The 14508-nt window shown below is 51.2% G+C and overlaps 8 protein-coding genes across 8 annotated transcripts; 3 read left to right on the top strand and 5 right to left on the bottom strand.

Moving 5' to 3' along the window:
- Positions 1–218: 218 nt before the first annotated feature.
- Positions 219–563, top strand: CDEST_15178 (Putative P-loop containing nucleoside triphosphate hydrolase; the record flags this gene model as incomplete). Its single annotated transcript, XM_062931334.1, has 1 exon — positions 219–563. The coding sequence occupies one exon, from the start codon at positions 219–221 to the stop codon at positions 561–563; it is 345 nt and encodes a 114-aa protein (XP_062787385.1).
- Positions 564–1532: 969 nt separating this feature from the next.
- Positions 1533–1826, top strand: CDEST_15177 (uncharacterized protein; the record flags this gene model as incomplete). The annotated part of the gene is made up of 1 exon (XM_062931333.1): positions 1533–1826. One exon carries the CDS (start codon positions 1533–1535, stop codon positions 1824–1826), a length of 294 nt encoding a protein of 97 aa, XP_062787384.1.
- Positions 1827–4479: 2653 nt separating this feature from the next.
- On the bottom strand, positions 4480–4872 carry CDEST_15176 (Putative peptidase S9, prolyl oligopeptidase, catalytic domain, alpha/Beta hydrolase; the record flags this gene model as incomplete). The annotated part of the gene is made up of 1 exon (XM_062931332.1): positions 4480–4872. The coding sequence occupies one exon, from the start codon at positions 4870–4872 to the stop codon at positions 4480–4482; it is 393 nt and encodes a 130-aa protein (XP_062787383.1).
- Positions 4873–5164: 292 nt separating this feature from the next.
- Positions 5165–5839, bottom strand: CDEST_15175 (Putative dipeptidylpeptidase IV domain, alpha/Beta hydrolase; the record flags this gene model as incomplete). The annotated part of the gene is made up of 1 exon (XM_062931331.1): positions 5165–5839. One exon carries the CDS (start codon positions 5837–5839, stop codon positions 5165–5167), a length of 675 nt encoding a protein of 224 aa, XP_062787382.1.
- A 205-nt stretch (positions 5840–6044) lies between these two features.
- On the bottom strand, positions 6045–7109 carry CDEST_15174 (Putative dipeptidylpeptidase IV domain-containing protein; the record flags this gene model as incomplete). The annotated part of the gene is made up of 1 exon (XM_062931330.1): positions 6045–7109. One exon carries the CDS (start codon positions 7107–7109, stop codon positions 6045–6047), a length of 1065 nt encoding a protein of 354 aa, XP_062787381.1.
- Positions 7110–7940: 831 nt separating this feature from the next.
- CDEST_15173 (Putative major facilitator superfamily, MFS transporter superfamily) lies at positions 7941–9580 on the bottom strand (the record flags this gene model as incomplete). The annotated part of the gene is made up of 3 exons (XM_062931329.1): positions 7941–8927; positions 8994–9368; positions 9419–9580. The coding sequence occupies 3 exons, from the start codon at positions 9578–9580 to the stop codon at positions 7941–7943; spliced, it is 1524 nt and encodes a 507-aa protein (XP_062787380.1).
- An 817-nt stretch (positions 9581–10397) lies between these two features.
- Positions 10398–10903, top strand: CDEST_15172 (Putative mycotoxin biosynthesis protein UstYa; the record flags this gene model as incomplete). Its single annotated transcript, XM_062931328.1, has 3 exons — positions 10398–10443; positions 10509–10637; positions 10728–10903. 3 exons carry the CDS (start codon positions 10398–10400, stop codon positions 10901–10903), a joined length of 351 nt encoding a protein of 116 aa, XP_062787379.1.
- A 773-nt stretch (positions 10904–11676) lies between these two features.
- CDEST_15171 (uncharacterized protein) lies at positions 11677–14256 on the bottom strand. The gene is made up of 4 exons (XM_062931327.1): positions 14018–14256; positions 13245–13880; positions 12194–13113; positions 11677–12074 (listed from the first exon to the last, which is right to left on the bottom strand). Exons 1-4 carry the CDS (start codon positions 14166–14168, stop codon positions 11727–11729), a joined length of 2055 nt encoding a protein of 684 aa, XP_062787378.1. The 5' UTR covers positions 14169–14256; the 3' UTR covers positions 11677–11726.
- Positions 14257–14508: the final 252 nt, after the last annotated feature.

The following is a 14508-nucleotide window of genomic DNA, read 5'->3' as shown; positions in this document are numbered from 1 at the left end:
GCTGGCTACAAGGAGGTCAAGGGTGAAGTCTTCTTTGGTAACATTCCCCGTCAAAGAGGCCGAGCAGTTCCGATGGCACGTCATTGTGAACACCGAGGAAGAAACATTTTATCCGGCATTGTCTGTTCAGGCTACCCTCAACTTTGCCTTCTGTTTGAAGGTTCCCGGTCATCGGCCGCCCGGTTTCCAGACGCTTGAGGAATACCTCCAACAGAGAAATGATTCCTTGTTTGCGACTGTTCGGCATGTTTTATAAGACTTCAATCAAAGTGGAAGATGAATATACTCGGGGCCTTTCTGAGGGAGAGAGAAGACGTGTCTCGATCCTCGATTGCCTCACTACTTGCGCCAGTGTCATCTGCTGGGATAAATCGACAAGGGGTCTCGATGCGAGCACAGCTCTCGACTGGGTCAGGTCGATGAGGACCATGAACAAGCTTCTCGGGCTTACAACAATCATCACCCTTTCCCAGGCAGGCAGCGACATCTTTGAGCAATTCGACCAGATTCTCGTCCTTGATGAGGGCAAGCAGATTCTTATCTTTTTGAACTTTCTTGAATGAGTTTATAGACGGCAGGCCTTTCGTCACTGCCAAACGGCCCGATAAGCCGGCTGCTAGGTCCCATACTCTCCAGGTACCTCCAATACCTGAATTACATAATGTCACTGGTAAGATCAAACTCAACGCACTTTTAGTTGGACTTGCTATCAAACGGATTCTGGTTCAGCTCCCTGTTGCCATTCTCGCACTTAAACTTGGGCCAAAGTAGACCAGCCATCCAAATGAACCCTTTGGAAACGTCGCTGTAGTTGCTCTTGAGAACCGGCATGGCAAATAAGCAAGGGGGCGGCGTCTCATTCGCTCAGTCGCCCTCGCGAATGCCTGTCTTGCCAATGTGCCCGTCGTTGTTCTTCTTCCAGCAGTCAATGGCGTTGCGGAGGGTCTGGAGCTTGTCCATGTTCCAAGTCGTCCAAAGAGCCTTCATTTTCTTATCGCTGCCGAGGGTCTGGAGGTGGGAACGATGAAGGCAAACGAGTAGGACAGATGTATGTAACCCTTGGTATTAAACTTCTTGGGAGTCTTGGTTTCGCACTTCCGCGTCCTCACGGTCCATGATTGGTAGTAGCCAATAGTGCGTTTGTCCTTCCACCGCCCTTGGCACAGGATGGGGTAGAGGCGATGGAACAGGAACCGTATCCGGCCTGGCACGGCGCGCTAAGGTTGATAGGGTCGGCGTTGTGATAGAAAACCTCGGTGGTTTGAATTGGGATAGTTTTTAGCTTCTAAACCGCACGCAAGGGGCACATGATGATAGCTTTGACACTTACACCACACCAGCCAGACTGTGAACTGCAGAGATTCATGCCGCATGGCATGTAGGCATCTTCGCTATACTCTCAACACATGGCAGTCGCATCGTACTGGGATTAACATTCCTTTCCGCAAAAGTCTGGCCCGTAGCCGCAGATACTATCAGGACCGTAGCAGCTATTGGAAACCCCCTACCCCCCCCGGCTACACGCCTTCTTCATGGTGACGTCTTTCCTGCTGCTTTTCCCCCTCGTGGTGATGATTCGGTCCACACTGAAATCGGCCTTCCGCCGTCACTGGGCCGTCCAGGTCTTAGATATGGCGTTTGTGGCCGCGGGTGTTGGGCTGGGTATCGCGATGCGCGTCTTTGGCCTCACTGCGCCGGCCACGCACCAAGGGCTGGGCTGCATGACGACCGTCCTGCTTCTAGTACAGTCGGCGGCGGGGTATCAGCACCACGTTGTTTACATGCGGCTGCGCCAGCGGCCTTGGCTGTCGCATTTGCATATTTGACCGGGACGGCTGTGTCTCGTTGGGGGCTGGGCTGCTGTTCTTTCCGGTCTGAATGTCTCTGGCGTTGCGCAAGAGTGGTTCATAGTCACGTTGTACGTAGTATTCCTCGAGATCGCCGGACTCACGGCGTGGATCTACGTATTTAAGCGCAGAGAGCGCAGGTTGAAGGGGATGGTGCCACCTGCTGAGTTCGAAGACGGGTTTAGCGAGCACTTTTCTCTTGAGGATCCTGATGATGGCGAGGAAAATGACGAAGAGTATTACGAGGACCAGATGAGCGAAAGAAAGAACTAGTGGGCAAATGGAATTTATCAGAATTTGATTCGACCGGGCCACGTGCCTTTGCTATTGGCTTTAGTGAGACTTGTGAGATGCCTTTTTGACAACTGGTAACCCGGCAGCGTTCTGATTATAGGAAATGGCCATATCAGATTAGGAATTTGTCACGCTACTCCTTGAAGAGACACCTCACACGTTGTCACAGACGGCTGGTCAGCATTATGAGGTATTAGTTAGCGATGACCTTATGTTGTTGAATATCATGTTGTTAAGACTTGTCTTGGCATTTCTTGAACCATTACTGGCGAACACTCTTCCGCCCCATGGTAACATGAGACCTTTGCAGCTGCTCCACCGTCATTGTCGCAGGCCTTCTGGTTGTGGCGCATCGTTACTAAATCTCTCCATAGCCAACTACCTGGTAACGTCACATACCCACTTTCCGACCACCCCCCCATTCCGACCACCCAAAAAAGAGGGCATTCCTACCAACACCAGTATGTTTAATTAACTATTAACTGCACCTAGATGCCACCACAATACAGCTTTCAGCTTCACTGGGTAAATCAGACTTGCTGGATCTATCTGTAATATCCTCTTTTTCGCTAGCCTCAATTTGGGCCTTCTGGATGTCCTTGATGTTGGCGAACTTGGTGTTTGGATCCAGCTGGACTGCCCTCCTTTTTCTTACTGCAGTATTGGCAACCTGGGCCTGCAGAAGCTCCAGCTTGTGCTGGGCAGCTGCTAACTGATAAGCCTGCTTACTAAAGCCTTTTTTTACCTTCCTAAATAGGAGGCGTTGAGTAGAAGCGTGATTTTCTAGCTCTGTGAATAGCTTTAGTTGGCTAGCTAGATCCTTTATCTTCTTTGGCGTTGACTATGCTACTGCAGACGACGCAGATACCTATCCTTTAGCTTCTTTACTTCCAGCCTGCCCTTAGCTGCCCTTAGACTGCCCTTTGCAGGCCTGATCTGATGGCTTTGGTGTTGATAGGAGCAGCAATAGGCTTATAAGGGGTTTAGCCACAGAGACAGGCTATAGGCTAGTATATTTCTAACTACTTTAGATGTTCTGCATTGTTAAGCCTACTAGACAAGCCTTCTAATAACAGCCTATAAAGTTTCTCTTGCCTACAATAGTAGAATCATTCCACTAACTAAGGTATTTAAGCTCCTTCCTATAGGCTGCCTTTACAGGGCTAAAGACTGACTGGTTAAGTGGCTGAAGGATATGGGAGGTGTGTGGAGGTAAGAATAACAAGTGGATGTTATTAATATAGCAGAGCTACATAAATTTAGTTGTTGTATGACTCCTATGGCTATTAGCAACCAGCAGTCTAGCCTCCTCCTTGCCCTGAGGGAGGGTCTGAGGGATGAAGACCTTCTGCAGCTATTTAACTGCAGTGTTGTCTGTAGTCTATCTATTTTCTGTTGCAGTGAACTGCCATCCTTTATAAGGGCTAAGATCTAGAGGAAACTACTGCTGCTGGACTGTCTTGCCCTTATATATAATGAGGGGATTTAGGGCATAGCCTATGGCAGAGATGCATTTGATGATAGACACCTATGCCCTTAATCTAGGCTGTTTCTTGCGGACAGACTTTGTCTTAGCTATTCCTAGCACCAGCCTATTAGATCCCTGGCCCTTAAGGATACTAGTCTTATTTATGTTATATCTGTTGGCTGGTTTGATGCCCTTGATCTCTGGTATGGCGAGGAGTTTGAATTAGTCCCTGATGACCTTAGTAGATGCTTTATTAACACGTCTAGAGTCAACAGGGCGACTTCTCTGGACCTTGATTGATGGGTTTCTTCTTTTGAATCCTTGGATCTATTGCTTTCCTAGAGGATCTGTATCCCCTATGGCATGAAGGATCCTTTCTGCGAATACCTTCACTTGCTGATGGGTTGGAGCAAGCCTAAGGGCATGCTGGATTTGCACCCATTCAGCAAGCTTAGCCTCCTGATTAATAGAGAGCCTCTGGTAGTCTGCAAAGGCAATATCCCTTGGTTGGGTGCTATGCAGACGGTTTTGGAGGGTAGTCTTTGGGATGCTATACTTAATGGATGCCTTCCTTAGACTTATACCCTTTCCTACAGCCTTAATAGCCTGATTGATCTTATATTTGGTATACTGCCCTATTGGGGTTAGAATAAAGCGTATGCAAAAAATGAGGTGATTTGGATGAGTGGTGAAAATGTTGTGATAGTTAGAAGTAGGAGGAGGTGGGAGGTTGGATGTGGCGGTGAGGCATTTTTGGGTGGTCGGAATGGGGGGGTGGTCGGAAAGTGGGTATGTGACGTTATAACCAAGACGACATTCATATACAGTGTCAGCCACAGGGAAAAAGAAAAAAATATATTCCCCGGGTTATCAGAGACGCATACTGCTGTACAGCATCTTTCTGTCGTTTTGGAGCTTGATGTCGTGATCGGCGTAAGGGAACGCGACAAAGTCATAGTTGGTCAAGTTTGCCTGATCAAGCTGGTCGACGAGCGCCAAAGTATGCCCGATATGGACGTTGTCATCGGCCGTTCCGTGCGCAAGGAAAAATCTACCGACGCGGCACAGCGCCGTCACGTTCGAGATGGCTGCTTTTCCGTATCCGTCGGGGTTTTGTTCTGGGGAGTGTGCATATGACGCTCCGTGTGGATAGAGTCTAATCACATCCAGAACCACAGTCGCAATCAGCCCGTGACGTAGAACAAACACGGGACGAGAACAGACAGAAAACCCCGACAAAGAAAATCTCGATGTAGTTACCATAATATCTCTAGTCACTCATTGGCGCAACAGCCATCCCGTACTGGAACGTCTCACCGGCATATATCTCTAGGACTTTCAGCGTCAGAAACCCCCCGAAGCTCCAGCCCCAGATTTACACGCGCCCCGGATTGACATACAGCTTCCGGGTCAACGTCTTGCCAGTAAAGATCTGGTCCGCGGCCTCTGCTTCGCCAATGTGGTCCCACACAATTTTCCTGTGCTGGTGCCTGGCAAAGTTGGTTCCCCGGCCGTCCACGACGAGTACAATGTTGCCCCTGGTGGCTAAATGGGTCTAGAAGTCGACCTCAAATTTCATGTTGACCTTTTGGGATCCAGGCCCACCATAAATGTGGAAGATGGTCGGATATTGTAGCTTGGGGTCGAAGTCTGCGGGCAGCAATTCCATGATCGAGAGCTGATAACCACCTGCTGTGTAGATGGTCTGGTGAGTCCGACGAGGCAGCCTACGGTTCTTCAAATTAGTCTCCAGCTTACCGTTGCCAACCCCCAACTCCCACTGGCATTCAACTGAGCCGTTCTGCAGCCTGGCAAGTGACTGCCGCGGCAGCTCGGGACCTTTGTAGTTCAAAACGGCATAGTGGGTGCCGTGGTCCATATCTAAGTTGTAGAAAGCTTGGCGGAAAATGTCTGTTACAGATCGCAGACCACTTCCGTCAAGCCGGACGGCATAGAGATGGCGCTGTGACGGTGATTCCCTTGCCGCAACAAAATAAAGCATGTTGTTTTCCAGGTCGACGCCAAACGCGGATTCCACAACCTCCCAAGCTCCCGAGGTCAGCATGACCGGGCTTCTGCTGCTCACAGGAGAGAAGAGGGCAATTTGATTGTAACCGTCATGGACCACAATGTCAACGTATCCCTTGTCTGGACGACCTCTTTCCGGATTTGCGGGCATGGCCTGTGCGTAGTAGATGGGCTCGACCCAACCGCCTTCCAGGGCGGCCATGTCCTCGTCTCGGACGATATTCACCGACTTCGTCACAACATCAACGATGGACACTTATGAGTCTATCGCTCTCCCTGTTGGTCTGGTTGACAAGCATCTGCGTCTTGGAGACCCAGAAGGAATTGAATATGATCCTCTCCCCGTCTGGAAACATAACTGAGAGGGGGATAGAGAATGTGGATGCGCTGGTCTGGTCGTAGAACTATTAACTCACAACCGGGTTTGGCGTACCTGGTCTCGGGTACGCAAAGCTGGTGTACTGGAGGTGCTGCTGTATTCCCGGAAGATAGCCAACATCTCTATGCGGGTGGCGGCCGAGGTGCTGCATTGTGTGCGTCCCAACCGAAGAGCAGTTGGTCTGCAAGAAGGCTAGATAGCGTCCAGTACCTAACAACCAAAGCGCCTTCCTGCCTTCTAGTACTTCTTCTTCATAGACCCAGTCAGGAACACCGTACAGTAGGTTATGGTTGCCATCCTCTGTGATTCTCCGGACGCCGGTACCCTTGGTAGAATTGTCAAGTTTTCGGACGTATAAGTCGTTCCCTCGGACAAATGCGATTGGGTCTGCTCGAGGGGACCACTCAGCCAGTCGGATTGCTGAATCGGTCACGGACGGGTCGAGGGGTTCTATACGGCCTGTTTCTAGATCCAACATCCAATAGAGACCGGTGAACGAATGCCTCCAGGTTTTGGTCTTGTTGAAGACAAGTAGAGCGGAATGGAGGTCGGGGCTGATCCACAAATCATCGGGCGTCGGTGCCACTAGGCCATTGACGCGTTCCTGCGGCAACTTGATGATGTTGTGAGGGGTTTGTGACATGGGATTGCTACCGCAATCGGTATCAAGATACCCATCATGCAGCAGATGGTACACTCGCGCCAGCTCGCCCTCGTGCCCGGTGCGATCCAAGAGCCAGCCATTTGGATCAGCACGTATACCAGGGATCCAAGCCAACGGACGATGGTCCGGAGACCACGATCCGTCTATGATTTCTTCAATGGAAATTTCTTCTCGCGGTGGCGGACGGCCGGTGTTGGGGGATTGTTGAGGCGCAGTAGTAGTAGTAGTTGCTATGGTTGTTGTCGTCGTCATGTGCCCGGTTTCGGCAGCGATAGGTAAGCGCGATTCCAAAGCAAAAGCAGAACCCCCGAGCTTCGGTGCACCAGGCCCCGATGCTGTCGAGACGACAAAGCTGAGAACGACAAGATCCCATCCTGAAACAAGCACAGAGATGACGAAGCAGAGGCTGGGCTCACAGCGTAGCGACATCCTGCCCAAGGACCATGAGGATGAATGTCTCATCTGGAAATTGCTGGCTTAGTCGCCCTGTGCTGACATGGAGGCAACGATGGAGGTGTCTCGAGCATGTTGCGATGATGAGTTGCTCATATTTGGCGACTGGCTTCTGGGGCGCTTCTTTGCAGTGTCGAATGCTTCAGTCCAGTGTTGTGTGCCTCGGTCAGAAGCTTGACAACGCCAAGTTTCTCTTGGATATGGACTAAAAGAAGGCAGTAACTACGCAGAGTGATATTGGTGACAGCGTATAAGAGGCATTCAGGTCTAAGGTCGCCAGTCCTGAGAGGAGGCCAACCGGCAATTGCCGTCTTATCTCCGCCCTGGGGCACTGGGCCGCGTATCCGAGTGGGATCCGGGATAGACGAGGAGGAGACGGCCGTGAACGTCGCTAGCGTGTCTAGCAACTCAGAAACTTGGAATAACCACCAAATACAGCGAAAGTAAGTGACAGATCTTCAGTATGGTCACCAGCGGCATAGTGGGTGTGGCATGACTTTTTATTTTCTAGTTGATTGATGTCATCCCCACTTGAGAAAGGATGTCCCAAAGCACTGAATTACGTTAGTAGCCTTGCAATCAGTTCATCTGTAGAGCCTCCCGATTAAGTACCTGGACGTGACTGGGCCTTAAGACTTTCCAGATAGGTTATCTTATCAATCAGGCGCTTGCACCTGATTGATCTTATCAATCTCATGAACCTACAGGGTAACCTTCCGCCCAGCCCTGGTCACCCACTCCCCCTGGCCCCCCCCCCCCCCCCCCCGCCCGCCCCGCCCCCTCAGGACCCAACAGCCAATCGGGTTTCTAGTGTCTTATCCGACCCAGGGCTCTCAGTCTAGGCCCCCACACCCACAGCAACAGCGGCACCGGCCAGCCGAGGCCAATAAACAGGAAGGCAAGCATGCTGTTGCCCCATCCGTACCCCAAACGTGCAAACAGCTGCGGCGCAAAGATAGGAAACACAAAGCCTATCACGTTAGAGAGCATGCGACTTGCTGCATTTGCTGACGCCGCGTGAGAGAACTCATCAAGCAGGTACGCAAGCATAGCCTGTGCTAGCAGAAAGCTGCCACACACAAAAACAGCCACCCCAACATCTACTACCGCCCAGTGTGCGCCCACCTCAGCCGCCCACCCGTACCAGAAGAGGCCGACAGGGATCAGGATGACGGGCGGAACAAGACACGGAACGCGGAACTCAGGACTTGTACTACCGTCTGGTGAACGCGCCTTCTGTTTTGCGAAGACCCAGTCCATAAAGTGCCCCCCAGCCTGCGTAGCAATAGTTGTGCCTACTGAGACGGAGATGTAGTGGAGCGTGCTGATGAACTCAGACTGTCTATAGCGGTTGATCCACAGTGTTGCGAAGGTGGACAGTAGAAGGCAGTAGACGCCGAAGTTCAGGGCCATAACTAGGGCTATAACCTGGATGATCGGCCGTTGCCAGAGCAGCTGCAGCGGTCGACGCAGGTTGGCAACCATCTTGGAAGAAGCCCCCTTAAGCGATGTCGGCCCTGTCGATGAGGCTCCCGAGGCAGCTTCTGCTTTGCGTTTGCGAGATATTAACACAGGACCGTAGCTCTCCCGTACGAAGACCAGCCCAACAACCCAGATGACGGCGTTGAAGATGCTGAGGAGGTAGAACAGCCACGGCCACTCCAGCTTCTGTGTTATGATGCCGCCCACGATGGGGCCTAGCGCTGGTCCGAGGTATGGCACAAAGGTTGCGATAGCAAGAGACTTGCCGCGCTCCTCCTTGCGGTACATGTCGGCCATGATAGGGCCCGTCAACTGCGAACCAGGACGTTAGCGCAGGTCGTCGGCAAGCATCAAAGTCGCACTTGCTGTAATGCCTACGCTTGCACCTGAGCCGGCCAGGAATCTGCTGATAATCATCAGTGCTGGCAAGCTGCCGACAGGGCAGAGGGCGTTCCAGAGCACGTAAAAGGCGTTGCAAAAAAGCCACACCGGCTTGCGCCCGTACATCTCTGAGAAGGAAGCGATAGGGAACGGCGCAAAGGCGAGGCCGAGAATAAAAATGGAGAAGGTGACTTGGGTCGTGGACTCGTCAATTCCCAGGTCATGACTGATGCGGCCCAGGGCTGCTGCCATCATGGACGTAGACATGAGCGTCACCAGCTGCCCGAATGACACGATGACCGAGATCGATATCTTGCGGAGGGACGGCCAGTTGTACGGGTTCTCCGGGTCGTCCGAGCCATTCCAGCTATACTGTGTGCGTGGTCAGCTTCATGTCAGATAATTCATCAACGCGCGAGCACGCGGTCGAAACTACTTGCCCCATCTTCTTCCACGGCTTGAGGAGGCTGCTGCGGTTGTTCTGACGAGGGCAGTGCTGCTGCCCTTTCTGAGGGAAAAGCTGCGGTATAAATGCCCTCTGTTTTAGACTGCTTTTCGTGTCCTAATTCGAGTTTGCTTGACATTTTTTCTGGAATATTAAGAATTACGTTAGCAACGAAAAAGGGCAATGTAGTTGGCTGTGATGGTGATATGAAGATGTCAGCCTAAGACGCGTTGGGGGCGGGTGGTGTTTTTGTGAAGGGGACGGATTATGTAACTAGGTGTGCTCTCAGAACGGCTGGTGGGAAGCGCTCGGTTGATTGCGGATCCGATCGAAGATTGAGTGATTGCAAACAACCCCGGGGAGATTGCAAGCGAGCTCGTGTATGCTCTGTCTGGGGTCTGGGGTGTCTACATAAGTAACCAGTATTATTGTTGTGGATTCCTGCACCGTCATCTCCCCCCCCCCGGTACAGATTATGGCTATACACAGTCATCCCTCTTTCTGTATCTTCGATGACTGCATCTGCACTTACGTGCAGATATTCATTTTAAGAACTCTGGTCCAAACCCACGCTCCTCTAAACAAGTATCAGCCAACATCTATCAATATCTCCTTTCAGTGCTGGTCATCGTGGCTTGCCCTTCACACATATAGTTCGTCTCGTACTGCGAGAAGTGGCTGGTAAAGGGAACCCTATTCCTCACCATCTTTTGTGTTGTTCCCCCCATTCTTTCCGATGCCTTCATAGGCAGGTTATACGCCAGTACTGGACTGCCCTAGCGGGGTCCCTGAGAGACCTGCCTGACCGACCAGCTCAGACCGCGATGCACTGCTTGGGGCAGAGAATTGCTACCAGCGTGCAAGACGGGTAATGTGATGGAAAACACCTGCATTCATCATCACTCACTCCGTCTTATTGGTCCTCTACATCATTGGAGGGGTTTTTATACCACAGAATGGGCAGCGATGTGTCAAACACGAAGATATACTTCCGTTCTGTGAGTTCCGGCCTAGCAACCATACATCAGATATTGAAGAAAAGAATTATTATACTCATTCTTCGACAGCGCCTGCACTGTCTGCTGTTGAGTGGCGTGAGCACAAATTATCCCTCGAGGACCGCATCCAAGAGAAGGGCTCCTTCTCCGGCCGCCCTCGCCCAGACCTTGACAAGGCGTGGCACGATCTGCTAAACGGTAAGCTTAAGTCGCAAACTCACACACTGCCCCTTCCAATCATCCTAACACAGCCACAGCCACATTGTTCGTTCTAATCCAAACTTATAGCCGAGAACATCGACATCGAGCCCGAGTACATGCGGCACCTGGGCAGGGAGAACAACGGCATTGCGGCCCCGGATGGCAACAGCTACCTCAGCACGCTCAACATCTACCACAAGATCCATTGCCTCAACCGTATCAAGCAGTTCATGTGCCCGGACTACTACTTTCCGGGCAGCTAGTCTGCAGCAGAGCCTCAGAGGTGAGGCGTGATATCGTCGGTGACAGAGCATCTCCAAAATATCCAGCCTCCTCATTGAGGTTTACGATGCGCACTGAGTATGGGTGGGATGGATGGGTACAAATGAGATTATTCTCGCCGCCCAGAACAGAGGGACACTCCAGCAACCAATTCCAGTAGCACCAGCTTCTTCAAATCCAACCAAAGACCACTGCAGTCAATGCCATCTATCCAATATGCGTTTCACTCTTATCCTCCTCGACGCCACCCTGGCCGCCGCCTCCCCTTTGAGAGTCCGCTCCGACGCGGATGCTGCCACTACTGTAAGGAAAACAAGCAAAGTCCTAACTTGTGACCTTCTGACCCCGTCAAACTCTGCAGTACACGGCAGACAAGCGTGGCTTGGAGCCTGTTAAGCCTGTCTACCATCGCAGTGATGCCGATGCGGCCACTGCCTACACGGCTGACAAGCGTTTTGACGCCGACGCCGCCACTAATGTCACTAGTAATCTAGTAAGACCCTAAACCTGTTTGCTAAGTAATAACCTTAGCTACTAGTTGGTAGAAAATACCTATATTAGATATTAAACTGTGATACGTACTGCATGTAAATAGTCTCCTGTATATCTACTTATTAAAGCGCGTAGCATTTATGCTATTGTCGTGAAGCAGAACTGCTCCGTAAGTCACGTTGTGACACGTAGGCGTCACGTGATCAATGTAACAGGTATTTTAACCCGAACCTTCGTATAGGATAGATCTTAGAAAGATCAACCACTTTTTAATTTCTCATTCCTAGACGTATGGTACTCATCACAGCTAAACTACATTAAATCTTCGTAGACCCTAGAAATTGAAGATTGCATATCGACGCATGGGACTTCGGGAAAATTGAAAAACGACGGCTCCCCCATTTGGTTAAAGTTACCAGTGGATAAATCAACAGGAAACGTGCCAAACAAATCGAACAAAGCGGATTCCGTTTCACCACACTGATCTAGATCAGTGATAACCTGCTGTTCAGACTCAGTCGAGCTTGATATAGTGCTGTAGTCAACAAGAGACCACATAAACTCTTCCTCAGCCTGGCTGAGACCAATAATTTTCGGTTCATCGGATGCTAGTTGAGAGTAGGCCCTGCGCATGGCGGAGAATCGCTTCAGGAATTGAGCCTAGATTAATACAGTCTTAGTCCTGAACCAAATCAAATGTATGAAAGAGGAGAGTCCTTAAATTCGACCAAAAAAAAAAAGAAGAGGGGCCGTGACGGCCCCTTTACTCGATGACATACCATAGTCGCTACATTCTTCCAGCACAGGCCAATGTCTTGCGCAATCTCTACGCTTTCAGAAAGTAGACGAGCTGAGTGATCTGCCCTCCAGGGCTGGTCATTATGGCACTGGACACCGATAATGGAGCCAGCCATAACCATACAGTAGCCGTAAAAGGATGCCTGGACAACGACGCCAAGACGACGAGCCTCTTGTAGAAGCTCAATCATAGCTCGAGCATGTTCCCATGCTGATGCAAACGAGCGTGAGAGGAAACACGAGGGGACAGCAGGCAGGAAAGAGGAAATTCTTCGCCTAAGCAGAAAGGGATGGTAGAGAATGCAATGGCATAGGTGGAATAAGGCCCTAGAGAAAATTGCAGGCCCAGTACTAGGCTGGTCGATCGATCCGTCGGAGAGGCGATGGGAACTCACAATTTCCGCGGCTGATTTCGAGGACATTAGAGCAGTCTCTGTGTACAACAAATCCGACTCGATGGAGGCAAAGTCTGAGTTGGCATCCCAAGGCGGGTTATGGTTCCGGACATTGAACTGTTGAAGCATGTAGCCTGCCGTACGAGCGAGTGAGCACGCCAAAAGGGCGACGTGGGCGAGCGGGCTGTGGAGGACGCTGTCGGGAAGTGGCTTCCGTAATAGAAACTCTTCAAGCTTCATGGTGGGCTGCCAGCGTCCGTCGCGGTAGGTGGGCTCGTCGCATGGTAGCTGAAGTTGACAGGATGCATCCAAAACAGCGGGAGGCCGACAACGACCGCAGGAGACGAGACGATCGAGGAGGTAGATGGACCAGAAGACTCGGCGACGCTCCTCCCGCTCAGGCTCTAGAAGACTAGCTTCATCTTCGACCATGAGTTTGAGATCCTGAGCTATACGGACTGAGAGACCAATCTTAACCCAGGCAGAACCATGGCGTGTTTTGCCGGCTGGAATTATACGGAAAGGATATAGAGTCAGCCCTCGTCGCTGTGGGGAAGGAATGTTGTGGTCAAAATAAAACAGAGAGAGGTAGGGGCCGCTCCGACAAAGAAAATCCCACGGAGAACAGATAACCAACCTGTAAAGTCGAATATAGCTAGTAGCGTGATGGTCTGAACTGTCTGGACATGAGCCGCCTGATTATGAGCCAGGCAGCTACCTACAATTGCCTTCCAAGAGAGATTTGCAAACTGCGCAGCGCTCTCGTGCGGGTCAGAGAAGTAGGGGTCGGAGGAGAAGCGAGCGGAGCTGGCGAGGACCGCGAGAACGAGATGGTCCGGCAAGACACCACTTTCAAGACTCTGACGGAAGCTGGCTTCGTGGAAGAAGGAATACGGTTGATTGTGGCAGTGGCTGAAGTAATTGTTGACGCAACCCAGAATTACAGCACGCGGGGGAAATGCTTGTGACAGGGAACTGTAGCGTGGTTTTGATGCTACTGAGGGAGACAAGGACCCTCGTGGATTCCCTGTGTTGCTTGAGGAGGTTGCGAATGGTCTTGACGCCGACAATGACACCACGTCAAGGTCTCGAGAGGAACCAGTAACTTGGTCATGTAAATCGAGTAGGAGTTCTTCTATACGGCTGAGACGTTCTGAGAGGGATGAGATCGACTCTTCGTTGCTGCCGTTGCTGAATGAGGCAACGGTGGCAGGGGCAGCACCTGGGTGTGTTGAATTGGAATTTCGACTGGATGACGACAGATATTGGCATTCTGCACCGGACAGATTAGTACCAGGGCGCAGAAAACCAGGATGAGGATGAAGATAAGGTGAAAACCCCAAACCCCAAAAGGAAAAACGGGGGGGACGACGCCCAAAGGGCAAGGAGTTCATTTAATGAAGTCAATACCTCGACCAAGACGACGACAATGGCCACACTGAGGCCTGTGGCCACTGCATCGAGCCTTTTTGCGGCGACATTCCAGGCATGCAAGACCAATACGCTGCACCGGGCGATACTCTACCGCCATCCCTTGCTGGTGCTCGACCTGCTCATCCATGCTGGCAGTGTCAAGATGTCTGTGGCATCGGTCGTGCAGTGACGAGAAGTGAAATGATAAGCTTGGAAACCTGGCAGGCTTGGAAAAGTGTGTGTGGTAGAGTTTCCTTGTGCGACAGAACTGCTCGAGCTTGGAGTGATACCTTAAGTTCATTTGTAAGCAATGCAACTTGGGTCGCGGGGTTCGTTAAGTGGACTGACTCCATTAGCGAAGACAACATCACGACAAAACCTCTCGTAGTTAAAAAATGCGTACCGTAGCTACTCCGTATTACGCTACATAGCGCCTAGGATAGCCTAGTGTTGCCGAAGTACGTCAATTGATGGATATCCTTGTTGTG

The sequence above is a fragment of the Colletotrichum destructivum genome, chromosome 10 (genome assembly GCF_034447905.1).
Source record: "Colletotrichum destructivum chromosome 10, complete sequence".
Lineage (NCBI taxonomy): Eukaryota > Fungi > Ascomycota > Sordariomycetes > Glomerellales > Glomerellaceae > Colletotrichum > Colletotrichum destructivum.
This window is presented reverse-complemented; position numbering and strand designations above follow the sequence as displayed.

Coding starts and splice junctions, on each gene's coding strand:
- CDEST_15171 (XM_062931327.1), bottom strand. CDS start 14,168: ATGGATGAGCAGGTCGAGCACCAGCAAGGGATGGCGGTAGAGTATCGC. Junction 13,881..14,017: donor TTGTCGTCGTCTTGGTCGAG/GTATTGACTTCA, acceptor TGTCCGGTGCAG/AATGCCAATATCTGTCGTCA. Junction 13,114..13,244: donor AGCTATATTCGACTTTACAG/GTTGGTTATCTG, acceptor GTATAATTCCAG/CCGGCAAAACACGCCATGGT.